This window comes from Loxodonta africana, chromosome 1 (assembly GCF_030014295.1).
Source record: "Loxodonta africana isolate mLoxAfr1 chromosome 1, mLoxAfr1.hap2, whole genome shotgun sequence".
NCBI lineage: Eukaryota > Metazoa > Chordata > Mammalia > Proboscidea > Elephantidae > Loxodonta > Loxodonta africana.
In genome coordinates this window covers 170,928,261-170,953,783 of record NC_087342.1, presented here as the reverse complement: position 1 = coordinate 170,953,783, position 25,523 = coordinate 170,928,261, and the positions used below count along the sequence as shown (strand labels likewise).

Sequence of the window (25,523 nt, the reverse complement as noted above, 5' to 3'; positions counted from 1 at the left end):
CTGCCACAGTTCTAAAGAATAATGCTGTGAAAGTGGAGACAGAGACAGAAAATGCTGCCTTGGACTGCTCAGTGAACACCAGGTCTTCTGAGAAGCACCCACTGGACAGTGTGTTCACTGCCCTCCAGGACTCGAGCAAGCGGAAGCAGCCGGGCAGCGATGGCCAGCCAGACTCTGTCCGCAGCGTGAAGAGGAGGCGGCTGATACCCGAGGTGAGGCCCCAGCCCCTCTTACTGTTTGCTTGGGCTCTCACCCCCTCTGATTAGATGCCAAATCTCTCCCTACTCTTGGGCATCTGGGCAGCTGCTAAACCTTGGGCATGAGGAGGGTTTCGTTTAAGCTGTTCTTTCTCTGGCTTAAGTTTCTAGAAGGTATCTTTAGCTACAATTAATGTCTGTGTCTCGATTCCTTTTAGGGTAGAGGTAGTCTTTACAATGCAACTGCTTTTGAGCTTCTTGTTTTGCTTTGCTCCACTAGGAAAGCAGAAACTTGTTGACAGCAGGGACTGTTAATGTAAGCGTATCACTTTACCCAGTAGACTGATTCCTGGAAATTTGGGTTAGCAGTTTTTTTCCTAAATCAAGTCTATCAGAAGAGCTTGTTCCTTAAAGAAACTCTTTAGTAAATCTTTTCATTGAAGTAAGGAATTCTTTTATATCATACCAATTACCTCCTAAGTTATCTGTGTTATAAATTAGCCTCTTTTTTTTTTTGGCATAAGAAAATCCAAATGAAATTTTTTTTCATAGTGCGGACAGTGGAAGTATACAAAGAAAGTAAGTGCCTTTCTTAAGGCTTACACTGGCTTCTGGTCATTTCGTTCTGATTGCTTTGTTTCTTAGTTACCTACTGGTTGTATTGAGCTTAGGTAAATGCTGAGACAGGTAGGAAATATAAGACATGATGGTCACCTCCAGTAGCCTCCAGTCTACTTGGAGACAAGACATGTACACAAAAACCATTAAGACTGAGGAGAGAGAGGTAGCTTTGAGAAGTAAGGAGGGGATCCAGCTTGTGGTGCCTCTTCAGTGTAGCCTCTCCAAGGACCAGCAGGTTCTGTCTTTAAATCTTAGAAGGACATTTTCTCAAAGTTTCTAACCTACCTGTGCCCATGTGCTTGCGTGCACCCATGCATGCACGCACATATACTCTTTGGAAGACCCAGATGAGCAGTTGAACTTTTGCATGTCTGTCTAAGCGAGCCCAGTTTTTCAAGGTTCATCCATCATTAGCCAGGGCACTGAGGGTATCAGCCTAGGACTGTTGGTTGTTCTTGGTTTGTTTAATTCCCCTCTCTTGAATGTTTGGGCAGGTCCGAATAAAATGGAAATTTATGGAATTTAGGGAATTAGTTAGGCTTCAATAAGTAAAAACTATCTTTTTCTTTAATTAACAAAATGATGTGATAGATTTTTCACCAGGATTTAACTATACATGTTTGCATTAACGTTATAACGAGGACCTGCATTCTATATCATGGAGCATTGAGCAATACATTCATTTATTTTCAAATAGGTTTATTGTGATATAATTCACATACTGTGTAATTCGACAGTCTAAATTGTACAATTCAATGATTTTTAATATGTTCACAGAATTGTACAACCATTACCACAATTTTAGAACATTTTTATCACCCCGTAAAGAAACCCCATACCCATTAGCAGTCACTCCCCATTTTTCCCCAATCCCCCAGCCCCTGGCAACCACTAATCTGCTTTCTGTCTCTGTAGGTTTGCCTGTGATGGACAGTGCATATAAATGGATTCATATAATATGTCGTCTTTTGTGACTGGCTTCTTTGGGGGTTCATTCGTGCTATAGCATGAATCAGTACTTTGTTCTTTTTTATGCCTGAATAGTATTCCATTGTCTGAATATACCACATTTTGTTTATCCATTCATCAGTTGAAGGGCATTTGGGTTGTTTCACTTTTTGGCTAGTATGCATAATTCTTGAATAATAGTTTTTAAAAAATCTATAATGCCCAGGAAAAATAAGAAGTTGGATTCTCCCCCTCCCCAGCCTTTTTTTTAAATGAAAACCTCTTGCTGCCAAGTTGATTCCAACTCATAGCCACCCTATAGGACAGAGTAGAACTGCCCCATAGGGTTTCTAAGGAGCAGCTGGCTGATGCGAACGGTTAGTGGCCGAGCTCTTAACCACCATGCCACCATGGCTCCCCCTTTTTTTAATAACTATAAGCGTTTTCTATAAAGGGATAATTAGGAATATCCTGCCCTTGACTCTGGCTGCCACCTATTTCATACCTTGTAACTGGGAAAAGTTTCCTTTCCAGGACAGTAAGTGATGACTATAGGATAAAACTCATAGATTCCCATCTACTGCAGATACCTGCAGTGGCAAATGAAGCTACAAAATGGTTAGTAGAATAGTCTGTTTGAAAAACATTTTTATTTTTACTTTTTCTTATGTTCATTTTAAATTGTAATTTATGTTTCCCTAGCAATTGATATTTAGGTGTTTTCGGTTTTATATTATTACTGATAATTCCACAAAGATCATTCATATATATAAACTTCATGCCCTTCTATGAGTGTTCCCATCGCTTAGATTCACAGAGGTTATTCTGAAAGTATTGAAATGTTTGGGAAGCAGTATGTTACCTTCCTAAAGGAACACCTAAAAACATTTTCACCTTCTGGATCACTTTACATTTCTGCTTATGATCAATGTTGCAAACTCCTTTAAGTCTGCAGGTCAAGCCAGAGTTCAGGAAATGGGAGCCAAAGTAGAGTATCAGTTTGCTTTTGCTGTGTAACAAACCACCCCAAAACTTTGCTACTTAAAACAGCCACCTTTTTATTTGTTTATAATGTTGTGGGTCAGCTGTGTGGTTCTTCTGGCCTGGCCTGATATGCGGGGCTGGATGGTCTGGAATGACCTCACTCACATATCTGGGCCCTTACCTGGGATGGGTGGGATGACTTGAGCTTCTCTTTATGGACGTCCTCATCCTCTAGGAGGCTAGTCAGGCTTTTCACGTGATGACAGAAGAGTTCTGAGGAGCAAGAGAGGGCAAGCTTCAGAGCACAAGTCCTTTTCAAACTGTTGCTTGCATCTCTTTTGCTAAAGTCCCACTTGTCAAAGCAGATCACATGGCCAAACTGAGACTCAGGTGAACAAGTAGACTCCATCTCTTGATGATAGGAGCGACAAAGGCATATTGCAAAGAGGCATTTATACAAGGATGGGAGGAATTATTGTGGCCATTTTGGTAAACAACTCATTGCAGTTAGGAAAAACAAGCTCTGACAACAAGAAGGAGCTGTATGTATAGGCTGAGGTGTGACCTTTGTGGAGAAATTGAGGTAGCCTTATTGACTCATTTCACTTTCATTCAATAAGCTTTGTTGTCATAGGATCATAAAGAAGGGAACACCTTTAGGTTCTTCTGATTTATATTTTAGTTGAATTTTTTAGTACATAAAGTACGTCAGCATAGATCTGGCATCGGGCTAGACCTTCATCAAGGTTTCTGGTGGAGAGATTTCTTGGAGTATCACACAAATGGTGTGAAGGTTCTGGATCTTCTTGATTTGCTGAGGTGGCAAGCTCTGTCAGGAGCTTCAGACATCATCCAGGAATTCCAGCACATGTGGAAAAAAGGGGACCAGAAAATACATTTGAACATTTCTAGTATGCTTGTCCAATCTACATATTCTAAAGTAGTCTCAAGATATATTTTTCAATGAATTAGATAAAGAAGGTAGTTCCAACTCATTAGATTTTGGAGTGGAAAAGACATGTGAAGTCCTGGATTTGACTTTGGGTGTTTTTTTTTATTAGCTTTATTCATTTTCCTTACTGTATGTAAAGTGAGGTTGATATCCCTACCCTCCTTTCAGTTCTTTAAAAGGAATGTATATAAGTATAAACTTTTTGAAATTCTTGAGCCACTTGTTGAAAGGTATCATGTGAATTCAAGGCAGGCTTTCCTTTTAAAAGTTTATGTAAGTTGATGTGTCAGTAAGTCAATAGTCTCGGAGCCTCAGGGACTTCAGAACAATCCATCAGTTTTATGAAATTACAGTATATGTTTTTTCAAAATGGTACTAGTTCTAAATTCAGGGTGAATAGTCTTCTATCCTCCTCCCTCTGATTTTTCCCTGATCCTTCTTACACATGCGGGGCAAGGGTGGGATGGAGAGTACATGCTGCTTTCTTAAGCACTCTCATCACAGAGTGAGACTGGGAGAAGCGGGAGGCTGAAACCAGTGATAATCAGAAAAGTAGAAAAGAAATACATTAGAAGTTATTGAGTACCTACTCAATAAATAACTCCATCCCAAATGTTATTTCATTTAATCCATATAACAAGCCAATGATGAAGATTCAGATAAACAGTTCTGCCAGAGAGATGAACCACGTGAAGCATATGAGTTAAAGTGCCAGAATGCTGTGGTGTGATGGATCACTTTTGTATGGCCTTTCTTGCCATGGTCTTCTAACTCCCACCAAGTGCTTATGGCCCACCAAGGGGGCTGGATAACTTGTTGATAGTGAAAATAAGCTGCATGGTACCCTTATAGGACCGTGCAAATAAGGTATATAGAACCCTAACAAGAGGATTGGTCAGTTTTGTCATCCTGATAGGCTTAAAATGAGCCATTCCAGAAGTGGAAAAGGGGGACCTCACTACCACCAAGAAGAAGAGATGGGAGTGGAGCATGTCCTTTGGACTCGGGGTTCCTGTGCTGAGAACCCCCTAGACCCAGGAGACAGAGAGAGAGCCATAACACCAGAGACGGTGCAAGACGATGAGAAGCAGCAGCAGAGGAATGGCAGCAGAGCCAGGATACTAGTATAAGACAACGAAGTGGGCTTCCTGGCCCACGGTGGTTATAGTGGGTGTGCCAACCGACAGAGTGAGAGAGATGAGAGCCTTTGAGCAAGAGGCTTCTGTGGAGTGGGGTACCTCCAAGCATTTGGCAGAGCTAGGCTTGCCAGCCCACAGAGCGAGAGAGCTAAGTGCCTTTGGGCAGGAGGCTTCCGGTGGAGTAGGTGCCCCTGGGCACTTATTGGTAGAGCAAAAGAGCTTTGTGGAGCCCTAGTGGTTTTAGTGGTGCAATGTTTAAGAGCAATGGCTGCTAACCAAAAGGTAGGCAGTTTGAATCCACCAGCTGCTCCTTGGAAATCCTATGGGGCAGTTCTGCTGTGTTCTATAGGATTGCTATGAGCCGGAAGCAACTGAGGAGTAATGGGTTTGGTGCTTTTTTGTTTTTATTTTTGGTAAATAGCTTTGTAACAGTTGCCCAAACAAGGCAGAGGCCAGGCCAAGGGGCCGAGAGGCTGAGGGCCAGAGAGAGCCTGCCTACAGGTGCGACTGAGAAAAGGCTGTCTGATGGAAGAACTGTATCCTGAGTCGTAACCTATTACTTCCTTAATAAGCCCTATAACTGGGAGTATGGCCTGTTCTGTGTGGCCTTTTCAAGGAACTGTCCAATGGAGCAGAGAAGTAGAGTGCCGTGGGAAGGATGGCTGGTATAAGAATTGGTAAAAAAGAATGGAGAAAGGAGATATGTCTGACCTCAGCCTCATAGGAATCAGCCTTGGGCTATTGATCTTAATCCTCCTTCCCCCTTGTGAAGTTAGACAAGGAGGTCCATCGCTACTGTGGCACCTTTTTTTACAGATGCCATCAGAACAGATTGGCCCTGGGGTGAGCTATCAGGAGTGATTAAGCAGTCTGTAGCCCCCTACTCCCCATCCAGGGATGTGAGGCCCCCCTTTTCTGATTCTTCCTGGAGAGTATGGTCAGTACCAAATGACCAGAGACTCTGGAGTTAGATGAGGGGGATAGTTCACCATAGGCCTTAGACCCCTTACTTAGTCTCCCAGAATCTCAGGTTCCTCCACTGTGATGTGGGACAATACTGCCCAGCCCATGTACAGAGCTACACACATTGAGCGGTACACGTTAGCTTTCAGAAATGTTTGTTTACTACTCTTACCTCCAGCTCCCACCCTGGGGCCAGTATTCGGCTGCCGTTCTCCACGCACCTTTGTCAGAACAAAACCAAGGTGAGACAGCCCAGAGGGGGCCATCTGACTCCCTCAAGGACGCCCTAGTCCTCATTGCCCCTGATTCTAAGCACCATCTAAATCAGAACACATACCACCTTCCATTTCTCCCCTCACCCCCTTCCTCCCCACCCACCCCGAGGAAAGGGGGAGGATGTAAAGGGGGGAGGATTTGAGTGGTAGTTTTGATGCTAAAAGTGCAAAGGGGCCACTCTTTTCTCCACATTCAAACTTATATCAGTGCTGACAGCATGTTTTATAAGTGACATTTAGTACAATGCTTAGAAGAAAAATAAAACCTCTCTCAAAAAAACCAAACAAAGGACCGTATAAAGACTTATTTGGCACATCCACTAGAGAGGGCTTCATAGCCAAATACAGCAGATGTGGGAGGTGAGTAGCCAGCATTTTTATTGGTGATCATCTTTTTGTCCAGTGAAGGGGAGGGGGGCGATATTCAAGAGCTGTATGCCAGGCAGAAGTTAGCTTTGTTCTCCTAGATTTTTTGTTTGTTTTAATGTTAAAGTGTTATTGTGGTTTTTTGCTTTTTCAATTGGAGAACTGAAATGCACCTCATTCATTCAGTGTGAATGTGTTGAATACTTCCTAAGTGTCAGCTGCTGTGGTAAGATCTGGAGATTCATCACAAGCTTCACAACAACCGTAGCAGTTAAGTACTACGACCATTCCTATCTTAGCTTGGCTCAGAGATTAGCACTACCAGGTGTGCACACTTCAATGCCATGGTGGTGATTCTTAGGCTCATGGGGTATTTGTAAAATGCCATGAAGAACCTTTGAGGACTTCTTGCCTTGATATGTTGCCATTTCTTCTGGTCTTCCTCTTCTCCTTTGAGATTCTTATTTCTTAGGAATTCTAGCACATTGTTCATGACACAAAGGGTAAAAGCCATGAGAACAAAGGCTGTCTGGCTTGTTACCTGGGTGCCCAGAACCTTCCAGGTGTTGGGCACTCAATAATATATACTGACTCTAGAGATAACTCTTATTAACTATGCAAAGACATTCGACTGTGTGGATCATAACAAATTATGGATAACATTGCGAAGAATGGGAATTCCAGAACACTTAATTGTGCTCATGAGGAACCTTTACATAGATTAAGAGGTAGTTGTTCAGACAGAACAAGGGGATACTGATTGGTTTAAAGTCAGGAAAGGTGTGCGTCAGGGTTGTATTCTTTCACCATACCTATTCAATCTGTATGCTGAGCAAATAATCTGAGAAGCTGGACTATGTGAAGAACGGGGCATCAGGGCTGCAGGAAGACTTATTAACAACCTGCGTTATGCAGATGACACAACCTTGCTTGCTGAAAGTGAAGAGGACTTGAAGCACTTACTAAGGAAAATTAAAGACCACAGCTTTCAGGATGGATTGCACCTCAACATAAAGAAAACAAAAATCCTCAAAACTGGACCAATGAGCAACATCATGATAAACAGAGAAAAGATTGAAGTTGTCAAGGATTTCATTTCACTTGGATCCACAATCAATACCCATGGAAGCAGCAGTCAAGAAATCAAAAGACGCATTGCATTGGGTAAATCTGCTGTAAAGGACCTCTTTAAAGTGTTGAAGAGCAAAGATGTCACCTTAAAGACTAAGGTGCGCCTGACCCAAGCCATGGTATTTTCAGTCACATCACATGCATGTGAAAGCTGGACAATTCGGAAGACTGAAGAGTTGACACTTTTGAATTGCGGCGTTGGCAAAGAATATTGAATACACCATGGACTACTAAAAGAATGAACAAATCTGTCTTAGAAGAAATACAAGCAGAATGCCCCTTAGAAGCAAGGATGGCAAGACTGCTTCTTATATACTTTGGACATGTCATGAGGAAGGATCAGTCCCTGGAAAAGGACATCATGCTTGGCAGAGTACAGGGTCCGCAGAAAAGAGGAAGACCCTCAACAAGGTAGATTGGCACAGTGGCTACAACAATGAGCTCAAGTATAACAACGATTGTAAGGATGGCTCAGGACCAGGCAGTGTTTCATGCTGTTATGCATAGGGTCGCTATGAGTCGGAATTGACTCGACGGCACCTAACAACAACAACAGAGAGAACTCTTCCACACTTTATTGTCAACCAAATCTGATCATTTAATGATGATGGTGGTGGTGGTGAAGATAACCATGTTGCAAATGAAAAGAGAGGTAACCAGCATGCCAGTGGCAAGTTGTCCCAGAAGGGTGACACCAGCCCTCTAGAAGCTGTTTCACATGGTTTGTCTTTGATGCCACGTTAATTCTCTACTCCTTACTCTCCTGAAGGCATGCAGCTTTTGTGTTCCAGCCTGTTGACTCTTTGGGAACCACTTAGCCACTTATCACTCATTGAGCTGAATTTTAGTGGCCGCTCTTGGACCTGGGGTCCCAATGAAGATGTTTAATGCTTGGAGCATCTCCGTGCTGGTCCAGTTCCTGGGATGTTGCTGGGTCTAGACTCCTGAAATCTCCTTTATATAGCCTAGGTCTTGATTTACCTTGCTTGTAATCAAACAATCCCTTTGTTCAGTCAGATTCTCCAGCTGAGAGATTTTGAGTGTTCCTCTTGCATCTAAGGCTGCTGGTGGTAGAATGAAATGCCCTGATCAGGATCGGGGATAGATGTTGGCATGGCAGAGCCTGAGCGCTGCAGCAGAGTTCCCATATGGTTGGAGGATGAGCCTTGGAGAATTGGGAATGGTGTCAGCCAGCATACCCAGTGCCAAGTAGCACAGATTTAAAGATTTCTTGATACTCCTAGACAGCTGAGCAGAGATTTTACCATCGGCAGCAAATGCAGCCAGCCCATCGTCGCTTTGGCAGCATTTGTGGAATTAATTGGAGCACTGAGTTGACAGGACACCACCAGTGTGTAGGGATATCTAAGAACCTTTTCTTTGGTGCTTATGTAGGGTTTTATGTTGAATGTGTATCCAAGATCTATGGAAGTGAGGAATATTGCCCTCTACTGGGACTTTATAAATAAAAGAATTTAAACTGGGACTCTTAACATTTTTATTTAAACGATTTAGCCAAAAATGTTTCTATTGATGGTGGTGTTTTTAGCATCCTTGGTAGAAATGGAAATATTTTTATTAATAAGGCTAAGTTTTGAGAGTTATAGAGGGGATTTCTAGTTCTGATAACTCTTGCCTCCTGCTTGCTGTAAGAATGTGGGGGAATCACAAGTCTTGTATGTGTCATCGGTGTTCCACTAGTTAGACGATTCACCAGAAACGTCTCCCGGTGCTGATTTTGTACACTGGGCATTAATCTGGGAAGATCTTCCTCTATAACTTCGTCTCTCGTTGCACAGTGTGTGAGTTTCTAGTGATCTCTTTCTGCACAAAATTATACTTTAAATGTAGTAGGGGGGGTTACTTATAAAGCAAAGGCTCCTTTTCTACAATCACTCTTAATGTGCTTATGTTTTTTAATAAAATTCAAGTTTCTCTGTACTGGTAAAAGCTCACAGTAATCTCATAGTCCATGAGTCCTCCAAAATTATTTTGATGTAGTAGAATTAATGGTGACTACATTGCTAAAAGTAGATTTCATAGTCTACATTATAGTCTATAGGAATTAGCAATTAAAATGTTGTTGTTCGGTGCCACCGAGTCAGTTCCGACTCATAGCGACCGTACATACAATGGAACAAAATACCGCCTGGTCCAGTGCCATACTCAAAGTCGTTGTTATGCTTGAGCCCACTGTTGCAGCCACTGGGTCAATCCATCTCATTGAGGGTCTTCCTCTTTTTCGCTGACCCTCTACTTTACCTAGCATGTTATCCTTCTCCAGGGACTGATTTTCAAATATTTCCTTCCAGTCTGGGCTTATTTTCCATTCTTTAACAGTCTTTCAAAGAGCAGCATTTTTTAATTTTGATGAAGTCCAGCTTATCAATTTGTTCTTTTACAGATCGTGCCTTTAGTGTTATATCTAAGAAATATTTGCCTCAACTAAGGTCACAAAAGCTTTCTCTTATATTTCCTTCTAGAAGTGTTAGAATTTTAGGTTTTACGTTTAAGTCTGTAATCCATTTTGAGTTCATTTTTATATATGGCACAAAGTGTGGGTAAAAGTTTGTTCCTAGCAATATTTGTTGCAAAGACTGTCTTTCTCCACTGAACTGCTTTTGAACCTTTGTTTAAAATCACCTATCCATATATGTGTAGGTGTTTTTCTGGACTCTGTTCTGGTTCATTGGCCCATTTGCCTCTATGCTAATTTACTGTCTCGATTTATGATAAGCTTTATGGTAGGTCTTGAAATCAGGTAGTATTATTCTTCTAACTTTGCCCCGTTTTTTCCCAAAGTTTTGGCTATCTAGGCTTTTTGCATTTCCATGTAAACTTTAGAACCAGCTTGTCAAGTTCTATCTTGACTGTAAGAGGAAGCCCAAATTCAACTTTAAAAAGGGAAAAGAATTTCAGAGTATTACCAATTTCATTCCCTTTTCTTTCAGAGAATTGTGTCCCCTACAAGCTTTGGAAGTTTTTAAGACACTGATATATTTTTATCACTTATTATACAGAAATTGTATATCTGGCGCCTTAAAAACTGAGCTAAAGATATTGAACTCAGTTTTAGAACACACACTGAAGACGTTTGAATAATTACAATGTAAAATCTCTTGGAGCTTTTCAGTGTCTGAGAGAATTGCTTTAAAACCTTTCAGATTTCATCAATATAAGGATATACCTTGTTTATATTTTCACACTTTATACTTGCCCACAATTGGCATAGTAAATTCTCCCTGTTTCTAATTAACTGAATCCCTGTATGTGATATATGTTATAGTTCTTGAAATTAGCATCATGTTTTCAGGAGTAGTTTGCAAATATTCTCACTGTTCGCTGCACTGCACATCTTCTTAGCGGAGCTTACCTTTCCTGACACAAGTGGCTTTCCTTGTGGAGGAGGCAGATAGGAAGTGGGTGAAAAGAACTCAACTTTCTTCTGTTTCACTTCTTGGACAAATGAACCATTCTGTGACTAAAATCTGAAAACTACTGATATTAAAACGCAGTAAGTATACTAATTTACTCTCTTATTTTATGCTATTTCCAGCATCTTCTTCTCTATCCGCTTCACCCAATGTACAAAAAAACCTGCAGTAATGAATATGGACAAATTGATAGGACAGAGGGTACTTTGTAATGCTTCTAAAAAAAAAGGTACTAGTGGGCCATCTTCCTACATTTCTGAATCATGATGGCCACAATAATCTTGAGGCAAGTATTAATATACTTTGGGTGAATACCATTTTTCCCTTACAAGCTCTGGTCTTCTTATCTCTTTTTGCTGATAGCGAAAGTCAAGCACAGAGGGATATCCTAGCTGTGATCTTGGGTAGGTAACATAGCATCTCTGTGTTTTTTCTGTGAAATTGGGTAGTAAAACTGTGACTACCTCATAGGATTGTTTGGAACAAATGTGATAATATAAACCTCTTAAAACATCCAGGGCCTGGCAATAGGGGAAAACTGCTGATGAAAGCAATGAGAAATCTGAGTTCCCAAATGGTCAGGGCTATTGCTGTCTGGTGGTGGAGCTTGAACTCAAGCCTTATGGTCTTTGAAGGGTATCTTGAGCTTCCCCTGAGAGTCCAGTGAGAGAGGCCTTGCAGTAGGTGCCATCCTGGGGAGAACTGAGAAAATAGTCACTCAGATAATTCCTGGGAGGGCTTAATTCTCTCCCGAGCCTGCCTAAGCAAGGGTGGATAGCACATGGCCACTGCCCTTCTAGATGGAGGAGTTAATCTATTACATACAATAGATGGTTCAGGGTATTGGGGTCCATTCACTCCTAGGTAGGTTGAGTAGGGCAGCTAGACCAACAAGGAGACCCTGACTTAGAAACCTTGGAGGCCCATCCCTTTGTGGAATCTCACAGTTGCAGGGACCTCAGCCTTTTCTGATTCAAGGTCAGATATGATTCCAGGCAGTGGTAGTGTTGGCAGCAGACTGCCGCTTTCTAGACCCAGTTCGCCTATGTACACCACTGTGCTCCTTGGGGGAGCCTTCCCGAGTAGAGATGTCTGCTCCCCTAGAGGGTGCAGGCTCGAAGGACTCAACTTTGCCTTCTGGAGCTACCATGGGCAGGCATCATTTTCTTCAGTGGCCTCCCTCCCATCCCAGCCTTCACAGCATCTGTGCCCCATTTCCCATCGGGCCTCAAGGGCAGGAAGCCCTATGCTGGTTCCTGCAGGAACACAAAGCCTTCCCAGTCCAGCCTGAGCTTCCCTCAGGAAGGTTTACCAGGAGTGGAGAGCAAACACGTGGTGCTGGGGTCACAGGTTCTGTTAGTGCTGCTTCGGAGATGGGCAGAGTGATTCCAGGCGAGGGAACGAGCTTCTCATACTCCTGTATGGGCCCCCTTGCTCATGACACTGAGCCAGATCTAAGATTGGTAAGTAGGAGTGCCCACCTAACACTCTGGGAAACTGTTTTTGTTGCAGGCACTCCTGGCAGGCATGAGGAACCGTGAGAACAACTCACCTTCCCTGGGTAACGGAGAACAGGCCAGCAGGGGCAAGAATGCGGGCTCTGCGTGGCCGGGCGAGGAGGACTCCTGCAATGACATGACCACCCCTTCATACAAGAAGCCTCTGTACGGCATCTCGCACAAGATCATGGAGAAGAAGAACCCTCCTGTAGGGGACCTGTTCAGCACCTACGAGCTCTTTGAGAAGGTAAATGCCAACAACAGCCCCTCCCCACTTCGGCTCCTGAATGAGCCACAGAAGCGGGACGGTGGCAGTGCCTCATCGGCCACGGATGGCGACCCCAACATCTACTTCTTGATCCAGAAGATGTTCTACATGCTAAACACCCTCACCTCCAACATGTCCCAGCTGCACAGCAAGGTGGACCTGCTCTCCCTGGAGGTGAGCCGCATCAAGAAGCAGGTGAGCCCCACAGAGATGGTGGCCAAATTCCAGCCACCCCCAGAGTACCAGCTCACAGCAGCGGAGCTCAAGCAGATCGTGGACCAGAGCCTGTCGGGCGGCGACCTGGCCTGCCGCCTGCTGGTGCAGCTGTTCCCAGAGCTCTTCAGTGACGGGGACTTCTCCCGTGGCTGCAGCGCCTGTGGCTTTGCTGCCAAGCGGAAGCTGGAGTCGCTGCATCTGCAGCTCATTCGCAACTACGTGGAGGTCTACTATCCCTCGGTGAAGGACACGGCTGTGTGGCAGGCTGAGTGCTTGCCGCAGCTGAACGACTTCTTCAGCCGCTTCTGGGCCCAGCGGGAAATGGAGGACAGCCAGCCGGCCGGCCAAGTCTCAAACTTCTTTGAGGCAGAGCAGGTGGACACCGGCCATTTCCTGGACAACAAAGACCAGGAGGAGGCCCTGTCTCTGGACCGGAGCAGCACCATCGCCTCGGACCACGTGGTAGACACGCAGGACCTCACCGAGTTCCTGGACGAAGCCTCGTCGCCTGGTGAGTTTGCCGTCTTCCTTCTCCGCCGGCTTTTCCCAGAGCTCTTTGACCACCGGAAGCTGGGCGAGCAGTACAACTGTTACGGGGATGGCGGCAAGCAGGAGCTAGACCCGCAGCGGCTGCAGATCATCCGCAACTACACGGAGATCTACTTCCCCGACATGCAGGAGGAGGAGGCCTGGCTGCAGCAGTGCGCCCAGCGCATCAACGACGAGCTCGAGGGCCAGGGGCTGGACGGAGGCAGCGAGGGGGAGCCCCAGCGGGACGACTGCTATGATTCCTCCAGCCTGCCCGACGACATCTCCGTGGTCAAGGTGGAGGACAGCCTCGAGGGGGATCGTCCCGGCCGGCGGTCCAAGAAGATATGGCTGGTGCCCATTGACTTCGACAAGCTGGATGTCCCACAGCCGGACTTTGAGGTGCCGGGCGCCGACTGCCTGCTCAGCAAGGAGCAGCTGCGCAGCATCTACGAGAGCAGCCTGTCCATCGGCAACTTCGCCTCCCGCCTGCTGGTGCACCTCTTCCCCGAGCTCTTCACCCACGAGAACCTGCGCAAGCAGTACAACTGCAGCGGCTCCCTGGGCAAGAAGCAGCTGGACCCGTCCCGCATCAAGCTCATTCGCCACTATGTGCAGTTGCTCTACCCACGGGCCAAAAACGACCGCGTCTGGACTCTGGAGTTCGTGGGCAAGCTGGATGAGCGCTGCCGGCGCCGGGACACAGAGCAGAGGCGCTCCTACCAGCAGCAGCGCAAGGTCCACGTGCCCGGCCCCGAGGGCAGAGACCTGGCAAGCTACGCAGTCAACCCCGAGCGGTTCCGTGAGGAGTTCGAGGGGCCCCCGCTGCCCCCCGAAAGAAGCAGCAAGGACTTCTGCAAGATTCCCTTGGACGAGCTGGTGGTTCCCTCGCCCGACTTCCCGGTGCCTTCTCCATACCTGCTGTCAGACAAGGAGGTGAGGGAGATCGTGCAGCAGAGCCTCTCCGTGGGCAACTTTGCCGCCCGGCTCCTCGTCAGGCTCTTCCCCGAACTCTTCACCGCCGAGAACCTCCGGCTGCAGTACAACCACTCCGGGGCTTGCAACAAGAAGCAGCTGGACCCCACGCGGCTGCGGCTCATCCGCCATTACGTGGAGGCGGTCTACCCGGTGGAGAAGATGGAGGAGGTGTGGCACTATGAATGTATCCCGAGCATCGACGAGCGGTGTCGCCGCCCCAACAGGAAGAAATGCGACATCCTGAAGAAAGCCAAGAAAGTGGAGAAGTGACGGGCTTATGGGGCACCACAGAATGAGCAGTGGGTACCCTGGGGACTAAGCATTATTTCCGAGCACGTGTATGGTATCCACAGACAGGCACCTTATGGCAGTGGGGAGTGGCTTACATTTGCACACGTAAATACCCACCACACCACAAGCAAAGAAGCCTCCGATGTGGTCTCCTGTACTTACAACTTTTGCCCTGTCTTCTCTGGTGGCTCAGCCAGAGTTTGGGGACAGCTGAGCTGTGAGAGCAGAGAGGCCAGAGGGGTACGGGTCTTCTCCCTGGCTGTGTCCTCCCAACCCCTCACAATCCGAAATGCCAAGTCAGCAACTCTCTTGTTCCTCTTCCCACGTTTTACATCTTCCATTTTTATAAAAAAAATTTTTTTTAATTAAAAAGAAATCCTTTTAAAAAGATTTATTGGGCTCTTTTGGGCCATTTACTGAGAAAAAAATCTTTTAAATATTGGAGATGAAGTACTGTAAGATGAATTTAAATGGTAGGATTTTTTTTTGTAAAGATGGTTTCAGATTTATGAAATTTTTAAAAGTGCCATGTTCACGCATGATGGCTAATCATAGCTTCAGGCTCGGCATAGACTGATTTTACTGACTTTTTACATCTAATTTTGGAAGAGTCAAGATACCCCTTGGATGGCGATAGAGGGGATGGGGTAATGCGATGTCTTTTCCAGCCACGTCTGTATTTTCTCTTCACTGTGGTGCCATGGAAGGCTTCAGTGGGGTTTGGCCTGTCCCTCATTGCCACATCGGTAGAATGTTGTGCTCACTCCTGTAGACAAGAACACTGGATGATGATGACATGAATGTAGATAGATATGGAAATGCACATTCACGATGTCTGCATCTGAGCTGTGTCCTTCCACTGCCCCTACACCCTCTCCATACATGGGTGCTGACTGGAGGGGTAGACACATGTCCTTGGAAAATGTCACATGTGGATATTTGATTCCTTGTTTGATGTAAGGATTGGCCCCTTTGGGCTTACCAGGAAGTGTTTACTTTCCATGTGTGTATTTGTACAAAATATGAGTTCTGGAGCTCTGTGGTGACTTTGGCACACCTCAGTGTTAGCTCCTCCAGTCAGTAGCACATCCTGGTTCCTTGGGGCCTTCTTGGGGATACCTGGCATTGGAAGAACACAGGTCATCTCAAATGGGGCTCCCCTGACCCTTTCCAGGGTCCACTCAGAACTTCCCCCAGAGGGTCCTCCTGTCCTATACATGGCACATTGCTTGACCTGGGGGCGAGGCACCTCCTCTCTCCTTGCCAGTCAGGAGGGTCACACTGATCCAGGCCGGTGGCGTGCTTTCAAGGAGTGCCAACTGGAAACTCCCCAACAGGTAAAGTCCTTAAAAATATTTTTACCTGCCTGATGTATGGGGGTCACATGCCTCAGAGGGAAAGGTAACGGTCTAACCTAAACTGAACACATCCTACCAGAAACCTGGACAATTAGCTGAATCATACGGAGTACTTGTAAAATCCTTGTGGAATATTACACATTAATAACATAATGGCTTAAGATTTTGCTACCATAGAATGCAGAAGTCATAGAAACACTCTGAATTTTCCTTATACAGCTGATAAGGACTTCAGTTCCACTGGCTGTGTGACATAATTTTGCTTCTTGTATCCAATGATCTTTTTTAAAAAATACAAGATTCTGAACAATGTAAGGTTCCTGACCTAACTTTAATGAATTTGCTTTTAAATGTCATTTATAGGTTATTTCTGTTGAAACTGCAAACCTAAGTTATTGAAATTTAGAAATGCACAAGGACTTAATGGCTCTCTTTCTCTCAAACACACACATGCACACTCTTCTGAATAGAGAACATTAAGTGAGATGAAAGGGACCAACATGAATAACGAGTTCAACTCTGTGCCTGGGAAGAAGGGACTGGGGCAGCCAGGAAACTCACCTTCCCCTTCTTTTGGGCCTTTCTCTATGCCTTAGTCTCTCCACCACACGCTTGCATGCATGCACGCACATGTGTACACACGCACACACACACCCTATCCAAAGATGGCGGTGGTGCTCTCACCCTCCAGCCCCACTGGTCAGGAGTGCCATGAAGTTTGTTCTAGTCTCCAGGTTGTATCCAAGAGGATTCCAAGCCATGTGAAAATTTCCCTGCTTTCCAGAGGGTGGAATGTGGCCCTGCAACTTCAGAAGCACAATCATTAATTAATAATAATAAATCTTGTCTACCCATGTTTAGAGAAATGAGCAGGTTCTAGGAGTTAAATATGTCTCGTTGTAGCCTAATGAATGTTAAAATTTTTGAAACCGTATTTTGGTTGTTTCCTTAATACCTTTCCCTTGTAGGGCTTCTTCCCCCAAAACAGTAGAGTCCCTTTTAGTGAAGAGAGGTGGAGACACTCTGGGAGCTGTTTTCTGTCCCCCCACCCCCACCTCCATCCCACTTCAGGAAATGCCTTCAGGCCCTGTGTGCTGTCTGTATGGGGGCCTCAGCTTTCCCTCCATACAGGTGGGTTCCACTGATGTTTTTTTTTACATGAAGCAATAGAAGTACAAAATCCTTAATTTTTAAAAATGTAATGTGTTCCATAAAATCTGTTGGTAAATACTCCCCCACCCCCACCTGAACTCTTTGATTTTTACTTGTTTGTGTTTTGGATTTTTTTTTTTTTTTTTTGTAGTGGGGGAGGCCTTGTATTCCCAAGACTGAAGAATTAGCACAGACACATTCTGATGTTAAGTAAAATAGTAGGTCACAGTAGGTGGTAGTGTTCATCATTTTGTTAGTAAGTTTTAAAAGAATGTATGAAGATAGTCATGAATGTACTGAGTGTTCTAATCCTGCTTCAGTTCACTTTGGCTGTGTCTACATGACAGCAGGCGTTTGACAGGGAATGAAGTCGTGTCTGGTGTCATGGGAGCTCGTGTGTCCCTCCCTCTCCCTTCAGAGTTGGCCCCCTGAACTGCCTTTCAAGTTTGTGGGGAGGGGCAACACAGCAGCAGCATCATCAACCACCCAGTGGGATCTACTTAGTGGTGAACAGATTAGCTGTTTAAGTGGTAAGAGTCACTGACCTGACCACAGCACAGTGTGGCCATTGGGATTCCTGTAGACATGAGCTCCATTTCCACCTCCCCCCAAAAAACATTTGCTCTTTGCCTGATGGAGAGGGGTCTCCACGTTCCCGATTGGAGGTCACTGAGCTCTTACCCTGACTGGCTGTGTAGATGGATAATACTGAAGTGGGGCCAAGGACTAGTACTGCTTCTTGGAAATGCTTGCCTAGTGTAGATCCAGCCTTAATGCTTTCTGACATCCTAGTAATAGCAGACCCTGCACAAAGTGGATATCAGACTAAATACTGTGAGGAGACAAAATAATGAAAATAGTTTTACCAAAGATAATGAAATGTCACATTATGTCTGCATTTGACCGTTGATTTGAGTGCATTCTTAGAAAACTGAATGTAATGAAAACCCAGGACATTTTTGGAAATTGTATGCTCTCTAGCAACTTTGTGTGAATTTTTATACAAGCACTGTTTTATGAGTTACATAAAATGTTATAAAAATAGAAAAAATATGGTCTTGTAACCTCTTTTTTTCTCAGGTCACAGGTCTCTTTGTCTTACCTTGTGGGCTTCTCACCCCTTCCAGGTGAGAACGGGAGGTCTGGGTGTCTCAGCCCCTCGGGTTCACACACTCTGAGCATCGGGGTAGAGCTCACGGGATATCAGCTGAAAGACAGACGTCACCAAATAAATCCATCCCTGCTGCCTGGCCTCCTTGCCTGTGTGTATACAGACCACTTGCTGACGACACAGTGGGAGTCGCTTTTGACCTTTTCTTACCTTTACCTGGCCAGGTACCAGACCAGCACCCTGGCCAAGCTCCCAGAGCTTCGTTTAACTTTTAACCTCTGTTTTCACTTTGGATCAGATGGGATTATTTTCTCAAAGTTAAATATTAGCTGGTACATCAGTCAATGTGCTAACATATCAGCTATTACATATATATATACTATGTCAGATATATTAGCTGATAAAAGGATGTATGTTTTTTCTCCTCTCTTTGGCTAGTTATGAATGATTTAATCTTAAATAGTATTTTGTAGTAAGTATAGCATCTTAAGCTGCCAGAGAAACTTTCTTTTGGCCCAGGAGCCACAAGATATGAAGTAAGTAGTAGCTCATGATTGGAACACTTTTCCTACAGTGAATGTTCACTTATTTCCGATTTGATAGCCCTGAAATAGAATCTGTACAACTGACACTTCTCTGCTAAGCCTCAGAAGGTCAGCACTGGTCAGGGGCAGGAGCCCCAAGCACTAAATTTACTAGCAAGCTTAAGCAAGATTTGGAGAAAGGCTAAATTTTTAAGCCCCTGCTGCCTGTGGTTATCTTTCTTTTCTGCCAAAAAGAAAATTCACAGGGCATTTCAGTATATAAGGGCTTATTTGTAAAATCTAGTTCTCAGAAAGTACTTGCACACACCAAGTTAATTATACTCCTTAGGCTGGTGAGATGCAATGGACTGTTTAAGAAAAGAGAGCTCGCAGGTAAAGGGTGAAGTCCCCTGGGCAGTGGTAGGGAAGGGAATGCGCGTTTGCTGACTGCTCCTTGCAATGACACCTAACGTTCACTGAGCATGTACTGTTGCCCAGCCACACCATACCAGGAACTATGCCTGGATGATCTCTTTTAATCCCCTCAAAAGCTCTAAGAGGTAAACTGCATAGTTAGAGTTAACAGTAAAAAAGCTAAAGGCCCAAGAGTTAACTTGTTCAGGGTCACTCAAAGAATGATGTATGTACTCTCTCATTAATTGTTATAAAAGCTCCGTGTTGTGGGGACTCTTATTATCTGTCTTGTGGTAAGAAGTGGAAAGGTTTCTTACCCAAGTTCACACAGTTGGCAATGGCACTGCTGGGATTTGAGCCCAAGCTTGCCTCTTTCCACCACACCACACCACACCATCTCAGGAGCTAAACAAAATAGGAAGATTTTGTGCCACAAAATAGGAAGATTCTGACATCCAAAACCAAATACGAGTCGGGGCACCCTCTCTCACGCTGACACCCGCTTAAGCTCCAGTTTGTCTGATGTCAGATATGGGTGTGCTGGTTTTAGAACTCCCCTAAGGGGAGTAACTGTGGCAGTGGTGGACAGACATGTTCTGGTAATAGTGAGTGACTACATTTTTTGAGATTGTGAAAGTAACTGCCGTGGGTCGCGTTCTCCAGAAGCAGAGCCCGAGACTGGGATTCTTGTGCAAAGGGAGTGTTTTCAGGAGAAGGGACATGGCAGAAGCCACTGGGGCAGGGAAAGTGGCCAGCAGGAGTGTGGTCTCCAGTGGAGTCCAGCTTTATTTCCACCCCTGGGGAAGCCCTCAAGCATGAATGTTGTTGGGTGCCATGGAGTTGATTCCAACTCATAGCGACCCAACCTGGCAGTAAAACTGCCCCATAGGGTTTTCTAGGCGGTAATCTTTATGGGAGCAGATTGCCAGGTCTTTGTCCTGCAGAGCCACTGAGTGGGTTCAAACAGCCAGCCTTTAGGTTAGCAGCTGCGTGTTTGACTGTTGTGCCACCAGGGAACATGAATAACAAGGCAGAATTAGTCCCACATTGAGGCAGTGGCCAGTCGGTCCTTGTCCGAGGTCTGACCCCTGGAAGGGAGTACCCTCCCTGGGAAGGTGGCTGCCTTTGGCTAAGGGCTGCCCTCCAGAGGAGGGGCTGTGAGTGGTCAGCAGCTGCCTTCACAGCCGCTAGGGATGGGTGCGCTAGGGGAGCCTGCGCAGCTGGTAAAGGGGGCCTGGTTGGGACTCCATCAGCATCCAGCTCAGCAGTGGGTTTCCAACTTCAGCAGGCATCAGAATCACCAGACCAGTTCCCACCAAGTCAGTTCTGACTTACAGTGGCCCCATGTGTGTCAGAGTAGAACTGTGCTCCATAGGGTCTTCAATGGCTGATTTTTTGGAAGTAGAACACCAGGCCTTTCTTCTGAGGTGCCTCTGGATGGACTGTAACCTCCAGCCTTTCAGTTAGCAGCCAAGCATGTTAACAGTTTACACTATCCAGGGACTAGGATCATCAGAGTGTTTGTTAATACACAGGTTGCTGAAGCTCCCCCCCTCACCCCCAAGCTATTCTGATTCAATAAGTTTGGGGTGGGGCCTAAGAATTAGCTTTTCTAACAAGTTCCCAAGTGATGCTCATATTGCCAGTCCCGGGACCACACTTGGAGAAACACTGCACTACTATAACTTCACAAAATATAATAGAGAAACTGAAGGGTTAGCATTTTCCTGATTATCATCTGAGCTGAATTAAGTGGTTTCCTGTTGTGTTCAAAGAAAACCGACTGCTTCTTGACTAGTGGTAAACTAAATCCTAGCTTTTAGACCAGTGGGAAAAGACAGGTTTATAAATGCTTCAGCATCAGGACTTGTGGGCACTGGCCAAATGTGAAGGCATTTTCCAGAGCATTTCTGGAGGGGGAAGGCTGCCGGTTGATTTTATCCTAAGGAGTAAGAATACATTTGTTCTTCTAAATAGAGAGATCATATTCCAGATGGTGAGCGTGTCCTTGACAGGCTGAGAGCCTACAGTGCCACAGCTCCTCCTTGCAGGAGCTCCTGCAACGTGACAGCTGTGTATGTAGGAGTGAGGGGCCTTAAATTACAGGGAGTTCTGACTTCAGTTCCTGTCTTAGTTATCTAGTGCTGCTATAACAGAAATGCCACACACAAATGGATGGCATTAACAGACAGAAATTTATTCTCTCATAGTTTAGGAGACTAGAAGTCCAAATTCAGGGCACTCAGATCCAGGGGAAGGCTTTCTCTCTCTGTTGGCTCTGGGGGAAGGTCCTTGTCATCAATCTTCCCCTAGTCTAGGAGCTTCCCTGTGCGGGGACACCGGGTCAAAAGACACACTCCGCTTCTGGCTCTTCTATCTTGGTGGTATGAGGTCTCTCCTCTCTGATTGCTTCTATCTCAAAAGAGATTGACTCAAGATACAACCTAATCCTGTACATTGCATCCTGCCTCATTAACATAACTGCCTCTAATCCTGCCTCATCAACATCATAGACGTTAGGATTTACAACACATAGGATAATCATGTCAAATCGCAAAATGGAGGACAACCATCCAATACTGGAAATCATGGCCTAGCCAAGTTGACACACATTTTGGGGGGACACAATTCAATCTGTAGCAGTTTCCATTAAATGAGCACCTGTGATGGGTCAGAGACTGCCAGGGACTTGACATACCTTATTTCATTTAATCCTCAGAAACCCTATGGGGTAGATATTTTTATGCCCTATTTTACAAATGGGGAAACTGATGCCTTCAGAGGTTGATTTTGTCAAAGTCATAACAGCTGGCAGAGCTGAGGGCCCCGCTAATGGCCAGGCTCTTGATTTCTGTGCTCCCGCCTGTGTAGCTGTGCAGAGTAAATCAATTTCTCCAGTTCTCTCCCCTAGTGGTCCTCTACAATTTGGGAGTTGCTGACGGCCCACAGTCTCTGCATCTCTGGATCTGCCCCAGTGAGAGAGCATTTGACTCAGGAAACTTCTCAGTGCCACAGGGAATAGAACAAGGAATGCTTGAGTCATCTCTGCCCCTACAGGAGGTTGATTCATTCAGCAAATATCTCGGGAGTGCCTGCTGTACTGCTGGACACTGCTCCATAATTCTAACAAGTCCCAACCGCATTTGTTGTTAGCTGCCATTTAGTCAACTCCAACCCATGGCGACCACATGTGCGTCAGAGTAGTACTGCTCCGTAGGGTTTTCAAAGCTGTGACCTTTCAGAGGCAGATTGCCTCTGGAGAGGCTTGAAACGCTAACCTTTCATCCTCATTTGTTGTTGTTAGGTACCGTCAAGTCGATTCCGACACACAGGAACCCTATAGGACAGAGTAGAACTGCCCTGTAAGGTTTCCAAGGAGGAGGTGGTGTATTTGAACTGCCGACCCTTTGGTTAGCAGCCAAGCTGTTAACCACTGTGCCATCAGGGCGTCTTCATAAAAAACCAAAACCAAACCCATTGCTGTCGGGTCGATTCTGACTCACAGGGACTGGATAGGACAGAGTAGAACTGCCCCATATAGTTTCCAAGGAGCGCCTGGTGGATTCCAACTGCTGACCTTCTGGTTCGCAGCTGTAGCTCTTAACCACTACGTCACCAGAGTTTCCAGTTAGTCGGTAGTTAATAAGACAGACTGAGTTTGGAGAGAAGGTTCTGGTGGTAAACAGCACAAAATCTGTCATTTCTTACCTGAAATGGATTTCGAAGCTGTATGTAGGTAAAACCAGACTGGGAGCCCTGGCTCCTCCCTTGGTGCAGACGGAGGAGGCCAACACAGTTGGAATCGGCTGGACTCTGGCCTGAGGCACACCTGGGAGACAGCACAGCTTCCTGACTCTCCTGCTTCTCACAGGACTGAAACACAGTTGCGAAGTATGAGGTGAATGCTGACTGCAGAATTCAATAACCCTGGTCTTTCTGGTGTTCGGTTTGTGCTCTTTCTGACACCTGGTGGCACAGTGGTTCAAGCACTCGGCTGCCAACCAAAAGGTTGACAGTTCAAACCCACCAGCTGCTCCACGGGAGAAAGATGTGGCAGCCTGCTTCCATAAAGATTCACAGCCCTGGAAACCCTATAGGGCAGCTCTACTCTGTCCTAGAGAGTCGCTGTGAGTCGGAATTGACTGACAGCAATGGGTTATAGTATGCATTTACCTATTTCATGTGAAATCATATAGTATTTGTCCTTTTGTGTCTTCAGCATAATGCTTTCAAGGTTCATCTATGTTGTAGCATGTTATCAGGACTTCACTTCTCTTTCCTAATATCTCCTTAAGGAGCCCTGGTGGCACAGTGGTTAAAGCACTCAGCTGCTAACCAAAAGGTCAGCGGTTCAAACCCACCAGCCACTCCTGGAGAGAAAGATGTGGCAGTCAGCTTCTGTAAAGATTAGAGCCTTGGAGCAGTGTAAGTGCCCATCAACAGATGAATGGATAAACAAACTATGGTACATCACACAATGGAATACTACACAACGATAAGGAACAATGATGAATCCATGAGACATCACACAACATAGATAAATCTGGAGAACATTATGCTGAGTGAAATAAGCCAATTAGAAAAGGACAAATATTATGTGAGGCCACTATTATAAAAACTCAAGAAAATGTTTACACACACACACAAAAACAATCTTTGATGGTTATGAGGGAGGGGAGAGATGAGGAGGGGAAATCACTAACTAGATAGTAGACAAGTGCCAACTTTGGTGAAGGGAAAGAATAACAATATAGGAGAAGTCAGCACAACTTGACCAAGGCAGTCAAAGAAGCTTCCTAGATATATCCAGACACCTTGATGGACTGAATTGCTGGCACTGAGGGCTGGGGACCATGGTCTCAGGGAACATCCAGGTCAAATGGCATAACATAGTTCATAAAATATTCTACATCCTACTTTGGTGAGTAGCATGTGGGGTCTTAAAAGCTTGTGAGCTTTTGTGTGAGACTGACTTGATCTGTAAACTTTCACTTAAAGCACAATAAAAATTATTAAAAAACTTGTGAGCAGCCGTCTAAGATACGTTTATTGGTCCCATCCCATCCAGAGCAGAGGAGAATGAAGAAAACCAATGACACAAGGAAAATATCAGCCCACAGAACTAAAGGACCACATGAACCACAGCATCCACCAGCCTGAGCCCAAAAGAATTAGATGGTGTCCAACTACCACCACCTACAGCTCTGATAGGGATCATAGTAGCGGGTCCTGAACAGAGTGGGCAGAAAATGTAGAACAAAATTAAATACCAGACTTACTGATCTGACAGAGACTGGAGGAACCCCCGAGATTATGGCTACCAGATACACTGCTAACTCAGAATTGAAGTGACTCCAAAAGTCCACCTTTCAGCCAAAGATTAGACAAGCCTCTAAAACAATAACAAGTGAGGAACATGCTTCTTAGTTCAATCAAATATACGAGACCAAATGGGCAACACCTGCCCAAAAGCAAAGACAAGAAGGCAGGAAGGGACAGGAAAACTGGACAAACGGACACAGGGAACCCAGGGTGGAAACGGAAAGAGGGAGAGTGCGGACAAATTGTGAGGATTGCAACCAATCTCACAAAACAATTTGTGTCTAAATTTTTGAATGAGAAACTAATTAGCGCTGCAAACTTTCACCTAAAGCACTTTTTTTTTTTTTAAAGAAAAGAAAGAAAAAAAGATTACAGCCTTGGAAACCCAATGGGGCAGTTCTACTCTGTCCAATAGGGTCGCTATGAGTTGGAATTGATGGCAATTTTTTTTGAGGGGGGGGGATGGGTAATCTCTCTTTGGAGTTCCTAGGTGGCGCAAACAGTTAAGCACTAGGCTACTAGCTAAAAGGTTAGTGGTTTGAACCCACCCAGAGGCACCTCGGAAGACAGATCTGGCAATCTGCTTCTGAAAAGTCTCAGCTTTGAAACCCAATGGAGCAGCTCTACTCTGCACACAAGGTGTCACCATGAGTTGGAATTGACTCAACGGCAACTAATAACTTCTCTTTATACCTTTATTAAACTGGCAAAAACTAGAAAGCTGTAAAATGTGATGGGCTGGGTGAGACTCGGGGGCTACAGGCACTTCCCTGTGTTGATGGGAGGGCAACTGGTGAAGCTGCTGGAGAGAAAGCAAGTACTGGGTTATTTACAGTGAGGGGAGTTGGATGG

General features: G+C 45.2%; 1 protein-coding gene across 1 annotated transcript in view; it reads left to right on the top strand.

The window, feature by feature from the left end:
* Positions 1-25,054, top strand: part of BEND3 (BEN domain containing 3) — a 45,195-nt gene extending 20,141 nt beyond the window's left edge. The window contains exons 3-4 of the mRNA XM_064289382.1: positions 10-212; positions 12,523-25,054. Coding sequence (XP_064145452.1) covers positions 10-212; positions 12,523-14,769 — 2,450 coding nt within the window. The 3' untranslated portion in view covers positions 14,770-25,054. The remainder of the gene's footprint in view (positions 1-9; positions 213-12,522) is intronic.
* The last annotated feature ends 469 nt before the right edge of the window (positions 25,055-25,523 follow it).